The following is a 15,114-nucleotide window of genomic DNA, read 5'->3' as shown; positions in this document are numbered from 1 at the left end:
AAAAAAAACCAAAAAAAGAGAGGTCTGGCTTAAAGCCTTTGTACCTTTCTTCCGTGATGTTCCCCTCAACCTTGCTAGCAAACTGAATTATTCTTACCTGCGAAGCCAAGCACCAGAGCTGTGTGCCGAGACCGAAAGTCTGCCGAGAAGACTGCTTGTTATGTGAGCAAGCCGATCAGCTGACATAACGGAAGAGAAAAAACCACTCCCGGGGACACCTTTTATCCTTAACCGCTTTACGGAGCAGAGACTTTCGGAGCGGCTTCCTCTTGAACTACCCATTGTACCCGAGAAACACTTGCTTATTTTTCTCGTAAACTAGCGGCCTTTAAAAAAGAAAAGAAAAAAAGCTTGTAATTCTTTTATTAAGTTCTTAGCCGTAAGTCATAAGGTGCTAAGATATGAGCTTTTGCTTTTTAAGTGTTAAACTTAAGGGTGTGTGTGAAGACGGGCAAAGTGCGGGGGGGCAGCGGCGGCGAGCTAACCGGCAGCCTCCCCTCCCTGAGTGCCTCGCTCTCTTTGTCTAGGTGGAGGTGAAGCGGGCCGAGCCTCGGGATAGCAAGAGCCAGACGCCAGGGCCGACGGGCACGAGCCAGTGGGGAAGCCGGATCATGCCAAGCGCTGCCAACGGCTGGGCAGGGCAGCCCCCACCTACCTGGCAGCAAGGATATGGACCTCAAGGTACCACTTCTCTGCTGCTGGACCCTGGCAGGTTGCAGGGCGCTCCTGGGCCAACTCAGGCTTGGCCTTCATTCCTCTGTGCACAAACAAGCTCCTCCGGGCTGATATTGGCAGTCCCTGCAAATACCTTGCTAGTTTAGGGTGCGGAAGGGCACCTGCTCTGCCTCTGTCCATAGCTGTCAACTTACAGATTTGAAAATAAGGGACCAGCAGCCTTGAAAATAAGGGACCAGCAGCCTTGAAAATAAGGGATCAACAATTACTTTGATAAAAGACATATTTTGTTGCGTGCAAATGGCTTCCAATACCTATTAGGTCCATAAATTACCATATAACATATATTCAACACAAAAAAACAGCAACAATTTGTTGTTGACAAAGGACAGCTGGACATAGAAAGGGCCCCATTACCTTCAGTAGCTTATTTAAGGGACATCATCAATAAGGGACAGCAGCGGGACATGGCGCTGGGATAAGGGACTGTCCCACCAAATAAGGGACGCTTGACAGCTATGCCTCTGTCCCCAGACATCTTCAGGTTCTCCGTGGTCGGAGGCCGTCAGCGCCCCTGAGCGCCAGCTGCTGGCAGGGGAAAGCTGCTGCTGCCCTCACGTCCCATTGGGGCATCTGGTGGGCCATGGTGAGGACAGGAGGATGGGGTGCCCTTTGGCCTGATCCAACAGCCAGGCTCTCCTAGGGAATGTCTGGAGGCTGTTGGAGGCTGTATGGCAGCTAGCAGATTGAGGTTGACTCCTGACAAGACAGAAGTACTGTTTTGGGGGGACAGGAGGCAGGCAGGTGTGGAGGATTCCCTGGTCCTGAATGGGGTACCTGTGCCCCTGAAGGACCAGGTGCGCAGCCTGGGAGTCGTTTTGGACTCACCACTGTCCATGGAGGCGCAGGTCAGTTCTGTGTCCAGGGCAGCTGTTTACCAGCTCCATCTGGTACGCAGGATGAGACCCTCCCTGCCTGCGGACTGTCTTGCCAGAGTGCTCCATGCTCTAGTTATCTCCCGCTTGGACTACTGCCATGCTCTCTACGTGGGGCTACCTTTGAAGGTGACCGGAAACTACAACTAATCCAGAATGTGGCAGCTAGACTGGGGACTGGGAGCGGCTGCCAAGACCACATAACACCGGTCTTGAAAGACCTACATTGGCTCCCAGTACGTTTCCGAGCACAATTCAAAGTGTTGGTGTTGACCTTGAAAGCCCTAAACAGCCTCGGCCCAGTATATCTTAAGGAGCGTCTCCACCCCCATCATTCTTCCCGGACACTGAGGTCCAGCTCTGAGGGCCTTCTGGCGGTTCCCTTGCTGCAAGAAGCCAAGTTACAGGGAACCAGGCAGAGGGCCTTCTCGGTGGTGACACCCGCCCTGTGGAACGCCCTCCCACCAGATGTCAAAGAGAACAACAACTACCAGACTTTTAGAAGACATCTGAAGGCAGCCCTGTTTAGTGAAGCTTTTAATGTTTGATGTATTACAGTATTTTAATTTATTTATTTTTTGAAGCCGCCCAGAGTGGCTATTATTATTATAGTAGGAGATTGGAAAGGGAGTCCCCCCCTCCCCCCAAAAAACCAAGTTCCATGCTGAAATAACTTTGAAACAGGCACGATCCAGACTGTTTTGAAGCGCCCCTGGACCTTGGCAGCCCATTTGAGACAGAGAGGGGTCAAGAATCTTCCTCCTCCGCCTCTTGCAAGCTCTGCCTCCAGCCCTCCTTCAGCTGGAGCTTGCGGCAGATGCTGCCTGCACAAAAGTGATCGCGTCTCAGCCGTAGAGGCCCAGGCGGTGCAGGCAGCGGTTTACTTGCGACAGCCGAATGCTGGTTTAGAACTCCTCTTTCATTTAGTTTCTCCATGTCAAGTATGCAGGCCTCTGTAGCTTAAAAGAGTCTGCGGCCCCATCTCGGGTGCTGTTTTTCAAATGCCATGTTTCAGAAGAGCCCCAAACAACCTTCCCGCTAGGCTTCGCTTCTTGACATCCCCACAGTTCTGAAATGATGAGGTTGTAAAACGACTGAGCGCTGTCCTGGTCAAACAGGCATGGTATCTTGACCGTTCTTGTGTGTGTGTGTTTTTTTCCCCTTCCCTGCCCTCTTCCTCTTCTCCCCCCCCCCCCACTTTAGGGATGTGGGTACCAGCGGGACAAGCACTCGGTAAGTATGTCACAGTTGTTGAAGTCCTTGTATATTGAATATCCTAAGCCTAATTAATTAAAGCAAATCAAAGGACTGACATGCTTAGAGTAGACCCGTTGAAAGGGAATGAACTTAAGCCTGTTAATTTCAGTGATTCTACACTGAGTAGAGTTTTGTTGTATACAACCCAGAATTTTTAGCATCGGCTTAGCGCCTCAGCAGTTTTCCTCCCAAGAACTCTGAACCGCAAATTTGCAAGTGTCTTGAAGCCCCTTGAGCAAGAATCCCCAGGGTTCTTGTGTGCATGAGCTGGGTGGGTGGAATAAGCAAGGAGGGCTCAGGCGAGGGAAAGGGATAGGTGTGACCCTTGGCTTTAATTCCATATGACCCTCTGCCTTAATTTCATGGAAGTGTCAAGGAGGTGGCAGAAAGAAAGACAACCAGGATGCAGCTCCCAACATATGAGGCCTGAAGCAATACAGGCTGAGATAGGATGGAGGTGGTCCTCACACACACCCCACATCCTAATGCCTAATTAACAGGGACAACCGAATCAGATGGGCAGGGTATTCCCTCAGTCGTACCTTGGATCTCAAACGCCTTGGCTCCCAAACAAATCGGCTCCCGAACGATCGAAACCCAGAAGTGAGTGTTCTGGTTTTCGAACGATTTTTGGAAACCAAAGGTCCAGCGCGGCTTCCGGTTGGCTGCAGGACACTCCTGCAGCCAATCGGAAACCGCACCTTGGTTTTCAAACCGTTCCGGGACTGGAACAGACTCCCAGAATGCATTCTGTTAGAGAACCCAAGGTGTGACTGTACTAATAATAAACGAAAGCAGCCGCAAATGTGGCCAGCCCGCATTAACTCATGTTAGTCATTTGTTGCACATTGGCAACCTGAAAAGAATGGGTGGTGAAAAGGAGAGGGAGAGGGAGAGGGGAAGTGAACTAGTTTGTTCCATTTGCCAAAAAGAAGTCCTGCCTTTTAAAGGCCTGGTCCCCTAAGCCTTCATTTTCCCAGTACAGCAAAGAAATGTGTTCTCTCTCTCTTTTTTTGAAAACTGGCTCTCTGAGAACTGTGGGAACAGCTGGATTAAAGCTGTGTTCTTTTATTATTTCTCCACCATGCTAGCCCCTTGGTTGGCTTGGAAGAGCTGGGCTCTGCCCAGTTCAGAAGTGGGGTGAGCTACCAAATGATTGTTTGAAACAAGCCACTTCTTCATGTAGGCAGTAGCCCTCGGCAACCCCGTTAAGAGCGAAAGCTGAAGAAGCGTGACCTGAGGAAAATCATTTCTGCTCCCTGTTTGTGCATTTAGGATTTTAAACCTCCTAAGCAGCTGGAAGGGACGTGGGTGGCGCTGTGGGTTAAACCACAGAGCCTAGGACTTGCTGATCAGAAAGTCGGCGGTTTGAATCCCCGCGACGGGGTGAGCTCCCGTTGCTCAGTCCCTGCTCCTGCCAACCTAGCAGTTCGAAAGCACCTCAGAGTGCAAGTAGATAAGTAGGTACCGCTCCGGCGGGAAGGTAAACGGCGTTTTTGTGCGCTTCTCTGGTTCACCAGAAGCGGCTTAGTCATGCTGGCCACATGACACCGGCTCCCTTGGCCAATAAAGCGAGATGAGTGCCGCAACCCCAGAGTCAGTCACGACTGGACCTAATGGTCAGGGGTCCCTTTACCTTTTAAGCAGCTGGAGGAGGGGGCAGGAATATGCAGTTTCTTAAGACTGCTGTGCCTCGCTTTCGATGAGAGCTTGATGCCACATATTAATTGGATAGGTACTTACTTAAGTTACATCGTACGAGAAAACAGGACCCTGCCATGTGGCCGTTTTAAGAATGTGGCCCCAAAACTGGAGTGGTTGCTGCTGTTTTTCTACTTCTTTAAAAGTATATGCAGTGATCAAATGTTGCGGGAGCGAATGAGGTAGTAAGAAGTATTTTTGAAGAGTGCCCCTTGGAATCCTACTTGCAGAGTCGATTTATAAAACAACAACAACCCACTCCTCGTAGCATCCACCATGTTGTCATTTCACATTACATGTATTCTCTTGCAAGAAGGAGTGGGGAACCTGGGGTCCTCTCGGTATTGTACTCCAGCTCCCATCAGCCCTAGCGGACTGGGGTGATGGGAGTTGTAGTCCCGCAACACCCAGCCTCCCCAAACAAGGGCTTCAGTTTTTATGTGGCGTTTCAAGCACCATCCACGCTATGTGTCTGTTGCCTTATCATTTGAGGATCAGTAACCCAATTAAGATGGGACGCGGGTGGCGCTGTGGTTAAACCACAGAGCCTAGGACTTGCCGATCAGAAGGTCGGTGGTTGGAATCCCCGCAATGATGGGGTGAGCTCCCGTTGCTCAGTCCCTGCTCCTGCCAACCTAGCAGTTCGAAAGCACGTCAAAGTGCAAGTAGATCAATAGGTACCGCTCCGGTGGGAAGGTAAGCGGCGTTTCCATGCGCTGCTCTGGTTCTCCAGAAGCGGCTTAGTCCTGCTGGCCACATGACCCGGAAGCTCCCTCGGCCAATAAAGCGAGATGAGCGCCGCAACCCCAGAGTCGGCCACGACTGGACCTAATGGTCAGGGGTCCCTTTACCTTTACCTTTAACCCAATTAAGCAACGTGTTGTGGGGCTGGGGGTGGAGGGAACCACTTAAACGCTGTACTTCCTGGGTGGAAAACGCCTATGTCAAGTAAGCGACTTGATGTTGGTGCAGTGAATTTTGAAGACCCCCCCAAGCCTCATAGGTCTCTCCCAGCTTGATGGAGCTGACTTGGGGCGTTGCAACATCTCCCCATCTTCTCAAGCTTCTCCTCCTCATTGGCTGCTCCTACCTTTCCCCAGGTGGGTATGGCCCCCCTCCTCCAGGTAGAGGAGCTCCACCTCCACCACCGCCTTTTACCTCGTACATCGTATCAACCCCTCCAGGAGGATTCGCTCCCCCACAGGGCTTCCCGCAGGGATATGGGACCCCTCCGCCCTTCAGTGAGTATTCCCGACCACTCTGCGGCACGGCTTGGGGTGGGGAGGGGGACCCTATGTCGTGTGTGTATATACCCTGCCTCCCATGCGCCCGTCCCGCTCCGAATTATTCTCACAACAACCCTGTGAGGCAGGTCAAGCCAGGAGCGTGTCATTGGCACAATACCAGCCAGTGCGCGAAGTCTCAGAAGGCGCGGGCCTCCCCTGCTATGATGCTCTGACCCTGGCCGATACAGCCCAGAAAATCTGGAGAGCACCAGGGTTGGGGGAAGGCTGCTCTGCCCTCTTCCCAACACTGATTCCATTTGAATTTTCCCTTCTGGTCCCCGGTTGGTGGGTGAGTAATAATTAGAGGAGGAAAGGTTCCTGAGGCCCATTTCCTTTCCTATCCTTGAGTTGAGCAGGTAAGGTATCGGCTCGGGGCTTCCTCCGTGGGCCTCCCCGCTCACACTTTCCGTGACTTCTCTTTCTTCCTCCTTCCCCGCTGCCCCCCCCCCCCCGGCCTCCTCAGGTTTTGGATACGGTGCCCCGCCACCTCCACCAGACCAGTTTGCTCCTCCTGGCGTCCCTCCGCCACCTGCCACTCCTGGGGCAACACCACTCGCTTTCCCCCCTCCGCCACCGCCATCTCAGCCAACTCAGGACATGAGCAAGCCACCAACCGCCCAGCCAGATTTCCCCTATAGTCAGTTTGGTAAGTGACGGCCTTGGGGGGTCTGTGTGGCTCCTGTTCCGGCTTTGCCTGCTTCCCTTCTCCTCCCCGTCCCCTTTGTTTCGTTCACGATAGCTCCGCTAGAGAACAGGATTGGGATTTTGCTTGCAAAGGGTATCCAAAGCATCCGTTCTGGTTGTCTTCTCCTTTCTGCCTTTTTAAAGGGTGGGAGGGGGGAGCCCTGCCTGTTTCCTTGTCACAGATTAGCTCTGGTGGGTTTAGGCTTGCGGCGATCATCCTTGCGATGTGAAAGCTGGCCCTTGAGATCCGACAGGGCTGCGTCATGTGAACATGGTGCCAATCCACGAGAGGGAGGGTAGGATAAACTGAAAGTCTGATAACAACCACTTGAATTTCAGCTGTCTTGACATTGCTGTTACCCTGAGAAGTAGAGGGGAGGGGGCTATGAATCTGCACGAATTTCTGGCATATAATGTAAGTAGGCCCTTTTTTGTCTTTTAGCAACTAGTCCCTGACTTCTAAGCCTTGAGCGGGACTCTGAAAAGGTCGTCTGACTTGTCATTTTTGCATCTACGTAAAGTTCAAACAAGTTCAGGGTAGCTGAATTTGCAGGCTTAAGTTGCACCTTACAGATATTGCAGCTGCAAAAATTGGGTCTCTTCTTCTCCTACACCTTGAGATTTGCAGGGATATGCAGATTCCCACACCAAAATAAGATTTTGTACAATTTCTAGTTAGAAGAAGGTCTTTTTTCAAATTTCAGTAGGTCTCCGTTTCAGCACCACCCAAATGTTATTCTCAGTACGTAGTCAGGAAACCTTAAACCCTCATTTTCTTGCACCAAAGTCTTATCAGATTTCAGTATTGCAGGAGATTGAGAGATTCTTAATCTTGCCCTCTTGGCTCCAGAGTAGGCTTTGCTTCTGAATTTCCAGAATTCTGCAGTCTGATGAAAGAAGTCTTTTATGCCTTCCAGCTGAGCACATTTTGTTCTGTAACTTGTTGAGGACTTGTACCATTCGCACCTGTCTTTGAAACATCAGGGCCAAACTCTCAAAGGAAGAATGAGAATCTTACTCCTGTCTTGCTCAAGGCACAAGGTCTCTTCGGCTTCTCAACTTAATCAGTTACATGTAGAATCATGATCAGTGGACACCAGTTGATCTAAGCCCTCCATCCATGTGATCCTAAAGAACTTCCTTTCCCAATGCCACAATTCCAGAGTTTATGCAGAGACCCCTCTCTCATACCATGTACTCTTAATTTGCTGCTGCCCCAAAGGGATGTTGTTGTTGTCGTCATCTTCTTGTCCTCCTCCTTCCTCGTTTGTAGAACAACACACCCTTTTCTCTAAGGTTGTTGGTACAAGAAGATGTCCACTTCCAGGCTTTCAGTAGCCAAATCTTGGGTGGCTGCAGAAAGAGGTCATAAGACCTCTTAAATCGCCTTTCCCCCTCTCCCAGCAGGCTTTCTGAGCGCAGGTCATCTGTATCAGTACAGAATCCGTGGAGCCCAGTATTGGAGTTGTGCAGAAAACTCCACGTTTAGTCTGAGTGGTATAGAAGAGGCTCTTTTAACACCTTCCCCGAAATCAGGGTTGCTCACCACAGACCCTTCAAGTTAACGCTTCAAAATGCATAAAATCCTACTGATTCAGCAAGCTTCCTGTGTCCCTCTCCTGCTTAAAAAAACCACCAGATTGGGTGATTCTCTTGACTTTGGAATGCCCTGTGTGCTAAAGCTATTTGAAGATATTTTTTCTTTTTTGTCAAATGACTTAGAAGGCTTCTAACTGGGGCTTGGGGGAAGGAACAAGATGCCTGCGAGTGTTTGAAGTGAAACCTTGATAAGTCATCAAGAAGGGGGGATAAAAGCATCTTGATCTCTATGTGTCAGAAAGCTTTGTTAATCTGAACACTGCCGGGAAGCACCTTGTTGAAATTATCTGCATGTGCTTGTCGGATGGAAGTTTCGCCTCATCATCCATTTTGTTGTCAGAACAGCGGGAAGGGCTTCCAGTTAACCATTTGCACGGAAAGATTTTCGTCCCAGTATCAAGGAAAGGAACAGGCTACCCCCAAATACTGAGCCAGTCCCAGTTGACCTTCTTTTAGTCACACCTGTAAAGAGGGAGATGGCTTTTTGACAGAGCAAACAGATTGTGAACAGGGTCTTGAGGGGTACTGTTTGGAGGAAGAACATAAGAAGTGTCTGTTCTGGATCAGGCCAGTGGCCCAGTAGCCAGCAACCTATTCTCACAGTAGCCAAACCCCTAGCACTCTCCCCTCTTGCCGTCCCCAGTAACTGGTTTTCAGTAGCCTATTCCCCCCAAACCTCATCCTACATTGCAGCCTGCATCCTTGCACAAGCCTCCGATTCCCAGGGCTTCCTCAACCTTTGGCTTTCAATGACCAGGATTAAGCTGAGATACAGTGATGTAAGAAGGGAGCGGCCGGTATTTAAAATAAGCCTTTTTGTTCTTTTTTTTAAAAAATGCTGTGACCCCCTTCTGTTCTATCCTAATAGCTGCGGGTTATTTCCTTTGCATTCCGAAATAACGTGTCTCAGGAGTTTTTTTGCAGCCTGTTTCCAATCAATGCACTCACTGAGAGAGAAAATGGGTGAAAGAGGAAAAATGTAGGGAAATTGAAAGACAATAAAGTCAGGGTGTTAAATCCTCAGCGTGTTCTGAGAAACGCCCCCTCCAGAAATCCTCAGTTTAGGGCAGGATTCCTTGAAATGTATGTTACCAGACACGGAGAGCTGCGACCCACAGCCCGTCGTTCCATGTCAAAATGTGATGCTTCCGTATTTACGACTTCCGAAGAGTCCTTGCTTACATATATGTGCCTTTCTCCAGCTCCCCCTGTTCTGCATGTTTTATCACGTTAAAGCCGCCTAGCTGTTTTTAAGATCCCGCCAGTGGGGTGTGTGTGTGTGTGTATAGACATGGCCGGGACAGTTCTGGGCCTTAACTACGCCCTTGTTGGGGTGCAGCGTTGTTCTTTTCAGCTAGGGTGACCCCGAAGCCCTGCGTTTTGGGTAAGTCTCCTCCGCCCCCCTTTTCCGAGAGAATTGTAGGTTTTGTACAGGCCTCTCTTGGGGGTTTAGTCACCCTGGTCTCCTCCATTTCTTGCCAGGCCTGGGTACCTATTCTCAAGACCCTTCAGGCTTCGGGCCAATTCTTTGTTTACACACTTATGGTCAGGCTGAGAAGTGAGTTACCTTAGGTAGGTGGAGCCTATTTACACCAAATCCTCTTGCTTGTGATCTCTTGTGTGGATGGAAGGGGGCGGGGCGGGGTGGGGGAACAGTAACCTTTTTTTCCTTCCAGGGGTGTGACCTCTTTGGGGAGCAGGGAGAAGAAGAGACATTTGCCCCTCCCCTGAAGGTTTCTCTAGTTCACGCAGCTGCCAGCCTTGTTGAAACCACCCCGCTGCCCTGGGGTGTTGGCTTAATTAATTTGTAGTACCGCGATCGGGCAGTGTTCACATGGAAAGGGGGTGTCTTCTCTTGGGAGAAATTCGGGGGCAAGGACCTTCAGCTGTGTTTGAAGAAAGCATTTCCCCCCTCTTCCTTTTTTTTGGGGGGGGGGGTGTACAATGGAATTGTGGTGGGTGGAGGCATCCCGCATAAAAACAAGGCACGATGCAGCTTTGGCAAAAAAAATAAAAATAATTAGAGTAGGGTTAGGTACTGTGTTGTCGTTTGTTTAAAAGAGGGGGGTGAAATCTCCCTATTCATGATAAAAATGGGTGGGTACACCTACTTCCTATCTCTCCTGTTTCAAGTGACAAGTGCCTTGGGATATTCACTCTTGCTTATTGAAATCATTTTTATCCCACTCTTCGGCTGAATAAAACCTTTCAAGGCAGCCCACAAATACCAGCCTCACTCTCAGATTTGCAGTCTAAAAGACACAGCACAGAAGGAAAAGGGATTAAGAGGGAGGAGAAAAGGGCATTCCTTCTTAGTTGCAAGCTTTCAGCGGTTGGGCTAACCAATACCACCCCATCCACCAGCCTCTTGCCTTACAGGCTTATCCAGAAACTCTGGCGAGTGTAGGGTGGTTTCAAGGAAGACATCCAATATCTTTGAATGTATGGGGGAGCCTGCATGCCTTCCATAGGAGGGAAGATTTGGACGTGCCTGGCGAGAGCAGGCATGAAAAGGACACCTTTCTGCTCCCTGGCAATTTGGTGGTTGGCCACGGCTTAAAAGGGGGCGCAGAGATCAGCTCTGTGACATAAAGACAGTGCTTTGCATGTAGAAGGCCCTAAGTTTGCATGAACCTGCGGCTTTGCAGGAGCACGTGATTCTCGAAAGTGTGAGGAAGTGCAGAGCTGTGAATTTTTAGCCTTTCCCCTCCCTTAACGTTTCAGAGCTCCACTGCTGCACAGAGAGACAGCTTTTACATCCATAAGCCTTTTGGCATGACGTTTAAGATACCAGGGACGCAGGTGGCGCTGTGGCCTAAACCACTGAGCCTCTTGGGCTTGCCGATCATAAGGTCGGCAGTTCAAATCCCCGTGACGGGGTGAGCTCCCATTGCTCTGTCCCAGCTCCTGCCAACCTAGCAGTTTGAAAGCACACCAAAACGTGCAAGTAAATAAATAGGTACCGCTGCGGCGGGAAGGTAAACAGCGTTTCCGTGCACTGCTCTGGTTTCGCCAGAAGCGGCTTAGTCATGCTGGCCACATGACCCGGAAAAACTGTCTGCGGACAAACGCCGGCTCCCTCAGCCTGTAAAGTGAATGAGCACCGCAACCCCAGAGTCATCTGCGACTGGACTTAACTGTCAGGGGTCCTTTACCTTTACCTTTCTTAAGGTAGCACATCGAAGGGTCCTGCTGGCTTGTGAGCATTCTTAAATGGATGCTTCAAGGTGATTGGGACCCTTTGTCTTGTAGATATGGTCAAGGAAAAGGTTTTCTCAGGCTGTTCTTTAGGCTATTAGCAGCATTAACTCTGAAAATATTTAGCTCTGTAAAGAAGAGGGCAAAGTTGGAGCTGCAGAACTTCTTGAAGCAATCTAAGCTTCTTGGCCACCACTGTCCATATTCTGGTCACGTTGGGCATCTCTGTAACCAGTCTTTGCTGTGTTCTGAGTCTGCTTTTGCTTGCTCCGGGGCAACTGGGCCTTCCAAACCGGAATGGCGATTCTTCCCACCATATGTCCCCTTTCTTTGAACTTTCTCGAAAAAGAAACCCGGAAGCAGTCGTGTGGGGAAATATCCCAAGCCTCTGGGTTGGCTGGTTTGTTTTTTGAGAGCGTTCTCCATCCCAGTGATGAGGAAGGCATGGGAGAAGCAACCCCGTCTTCCAGCCAGCTCACTTGCACAGAAACCTTGGCACACGGGTTTTTTTCCCTGGCACGAGGGCTGCAACATTGGAAGCGAGGGCTTGCACAAACAGGAAAACTGATATTCCTCTTTGCGGAAGGAGCAGGCGGGTCCGCTTTTCCAAAGCTTCCCTGTTCCCACAATATATGCGCAAACCTGTGCGAGTGAGTTGTCTGAAACGTTGTCCAAGAAGGTGAGAGGCAGACCTAACTTTCAGGCAATAAAGGTTCAGTGCAAGAACTTGCCCCGTAAGAATCCTCTGCCACTTGGAGAAAGCGCTGCATCGCCTTGCCAAATGCAGTTGGTTTGGCGCAATGGCTTTATCTGAGCCGTTGGGGATCTGGGCTGTTTTTCACAAGAGTTGTGTACGAGCTGGAGATTTAACAACCAGCTGTAAGCTCCTGAGGGGTAGTTCAGTGGCAAAACTCCTGCATCGCAGGCCCAGGCCCATCGCCAGTTTAAAAGGATTTAGCGGGCAAGTGATGATAAGGACCTGTTTCTGCTTGGCGAGCTAATACCAGTCAGAGTCGTTGTGGCCTTCAATCTAGAAAAGGAAGATGTTCTCCACCCCTGGTCTGAGGCAGCAGATTCTCCCCAAGTTTGCTTTTAGTAATAACTGCGGATCTGGTCAAACCTATTTTGCCCTAAAGTGTTGTTGGTTTTTTTTGCAAAAGGGCTGTCTTAAGCATATCCGGTGCCTTTGTGCAAAGCTTCCCCCCGCCCCCAGTTTCTCAGAGTTGTCAACTTTTTTTAAGGGAGGATGGTGGGGCTGGAGGAGGTGGGCAGTGGCTGGAGGGCAAGCTGATGCCAGGAGCACTGCGTCCAGCTTCTGCCTCTTCTCTGGCGCCCTTCAAAACTTGGCACCCTGCGCCACTAACCTTTGTGGCAGCCTTTCTCAACCTGTGGGTCCCCAGATGTTGTTGAACTACAACTCCCATCACCCCTAGCTAGCAAGGCCAGAGCTCGGGAATGATGGGAGTTGTAGTCCAACAACATCTGGGAACCCACAGGTTGAGAACCGCTGCTCTGTGGCTAAGACGCCCCCGACTCCTGCCGTTCCATCCTGTCCCTACGTCTTGGGCGATCCACTAGCCTCACAAAAACATTAGGACGCTTCGAACCCCCTTTGATAGAACTTGCGGGTTCCCGGGGGGGGGTGTGGACTTGCCAAAAAAAAAAAAGGAGCTGGCAGTAGGAAGCTTTAAAACCTTGGGGGGCGGGTTTGGGGTTGTCTCTTGTTCTCCCTCCTCTCATTTCCCCCCCCCCATCCTTGACACTGCACCAACTAACAGCTCCGTGGGGTTCTGGGGGCTTTGTGCGCACGACCCCGCGCACTCTTGTGAATGTTTAAATTTCGAATTGCGCTGTGTTCTTGCTTGGTGCGTCAGGGGCTCACCTCCCAACTCTCCCCCCCCTCCTTTTTTTTCTCTCTTCTCTCCCTTCTAGGATATGGACAAGATTTGAGTGGTTTTGGACAAGGCTTTGCCGACCCCAGCCAACAGCCCCCCTCCTACGGAGGCCCTTCCGTACCACCCTCCAGTGGGCCGCCTGCAGGGGGCAGTGGTTTTGGCCGCGGACAGAACCATAACGTTCAAGGTTTCCACCCTTACCGACGCTAGCACCTAGAAATCAGGGAGTTCTGTCCAGAGCAGGATATCTGGTACCAGCCGAAACCCAGGAATCCCAGACTTATATGAACTTGTGACAATCACCTACTTTGCTGGAGGGGGTGGGGGGGAGAAAAAAAAAAAACGTAACATCTTGGGAGGGGGCGTTAGGGGAGGAGAAAGCTTTTCCAAGCGAAGCCGTGGGTGGTGTTTGGACTGCAGTTTTTAATTTTTGTTTTCCTTTCTTTAACCCATCAGCACAAATAAAGAGAGTGTCACTGGTTCAAACTTACAGGGTTTTAAAAACGTCTTCAGCTTTAATTAAAAAAAAACAACAACTTCAGGTTTCTTTCTCTATATTTTTGTTGGAAATTTTAATTTTTTTTTCCTGAGCCTTTTGTTTTACCATATATTGTAAACTTTTATGTTTAAAGAAGAAGAAGAAAATATATATACATTTACAGATTGTGAGATTTTTAAGAGAAATTTTCTACTATGTATGCTGGCTTATTTTTTAATTTAAAAGAGAAAAAAATACAACAACAGGGTTTCCGTTAGCACTGCTTAGAAGTAAGTGAGGGTCAGCTCCCAACCTCCTTTTTAGTGTGGTTGGTCCAGAAACTCTGGAAGTTAAAAAAGAGAGAGAGAGAGAAAGGAATCTACTCTGTGTGTTGGTCATTTTGTTATTGGTTCCTGAGCTTGATGACAACAGTCCGGAAGAACAGAATTGTTGGGAAAGGCAGCGGGTCACTTCGGAAGCACAGCGTTTCAATCTGGGCTTCAGTTCTTAAAAAAAAATATTTAAAAAATCCTTTTTGGGATGTAGATTTCTTTAAAGGGGGTTAACGGAGGCCTTGCGAAGATGTAGATATCCCTCAGGCGAAAATAAAATAAAAAATAAACGGTGCATTTTGCACTAACCAGTGATCACCCCTGGTTTGAATAAAGAGAAGTACATTTGGATTAGAAACACAAACCTGTCTCTACTTTCTTTTCTTCTTTCCTTGCCTGCAACCCCCCCAAAAAACTCTTGAGTTTCTCACCATAGCTCATAAGCTCCAAGAAACACCACATGGATTGAGTTGGATCGGTGACTGGAAGCCGCTAGAAAGGATCTGTGTGGCTCTGAAGCTTGCGTGTCTTTCAGCCACTAGTGAAAAGTCCACCGTCTTTTCCCGCCTTGTGTCAGTTCTGTACAGTCATACTGCGAGTTGCGGACTGCGCCAAACCCAGAAGTACCAGAACGGGTTACCGTATTTTTCGCTCTATAAGATGCACTTTTCCCCTCCTAAAAAGTAAGGGGGAATGTGTGTGCGTCTTACGGAGCGAATGCAGGCTGCGCAGCTATCCCAGAAGCCAGAACAGCAAGAGGGATCGCTGCTTTCACTGCGCAGCGATCCCTCTTGCTGTTCTGGCTTCTGAGATTCAGGATTTTTTTTTTTCTTGTTTTCCTCCTCCCAAAACTAGGTGCATCTTGTGGTCTGGTACGTCTCATAGAGCGAAAAATACGGTACTTCCGGGTTTCGGTGCATGCACAGAAGCGCAAAATGACGTCATGCGCAGAAGCGCCGAATTGCATCACGCTCGTGCGCAAACGCAGCGCTGCGGGTTGTGAACATGCCTCCCACACAGATCACGTTCACAACCCGAGGTATGGCTGCATTCCTTCTCCCCACAGATGGCAGC

At 49.7% G+C, this 15,114-nt stretch overlaps 2 protein-coding genes across 11 annotated transcripts in view; one reads left to right on the top strand and one right to left on the bottom strand.

Moving 5' to 3' along the window:
• Positions 1 to 14,404, top strand: part of DAZAP1 (DAZ associated protein 1) — a 51,773-nt gene extending 37,369 nt beyond the window's left edge. For 3 of the 10 annotated variants that reach the window (XM_083720611.1, XM_083720609.1, XM_083720610.1), the window contains 5 exons: positions 528 to 681; positions 2,814 to 2,843; positions 5,669 to 5,809; positions 6,318 to 6,500; positions 13,268 to 14,404. In XM_083720611.1, the coding sequence (XP_083576737.1) occupies positions 528 to 681; positions 2,814 to 2,843; positions 5,669 to 5,809; positions 6,318 to 6,500; positions 13,268 to 13,440 (681 nt within the window). In that variant the 3' untranslated portion in view covers positions 13,441 to 14,404. Of the gene's footprint in view, positions 1 to 527; positions 682 to 2,813; positions 2,844 to 5,668; positions 5,810 to 6,317; positions 6,501 to 6,877; positions 6,954 to 9,619; positions 9,711 to 13,267 lie in introns of those variants that run through there. The other 7 variants (XM_083720612.1, XM_083720613.1, XM_083720614.1 and 4 more) reach the window with 5 other exon arrangements.
• GAMT (guanidinoacetate N-methyltransferase) overlaps positions 1 to 15,114 on the bottom strand; it is a 218,826-nt gene that overhangs the window by 52,422 nt on the left and 151,290 nt on the right. The gene's annotated exons all lie outside the window — the stretch shown is intronic.

This window comes from Podarcis gaigeae (genome assembly GCF_964106915.1).
Source record: "Podarcis gaigeae genome assembly, chromosome: 18".
Lineage (NCBI taxonomy): Eukaryota > Metazoa > Chordata > Lepidosauria > Squamata > Lacertidae > Podarcis > Podarcis gaigeae.
The sequence above is the reverse complement of the archived record's forward strand: the minus strand, read 5'-3'. Positions and strand labels throughout refer to the sequence as shown.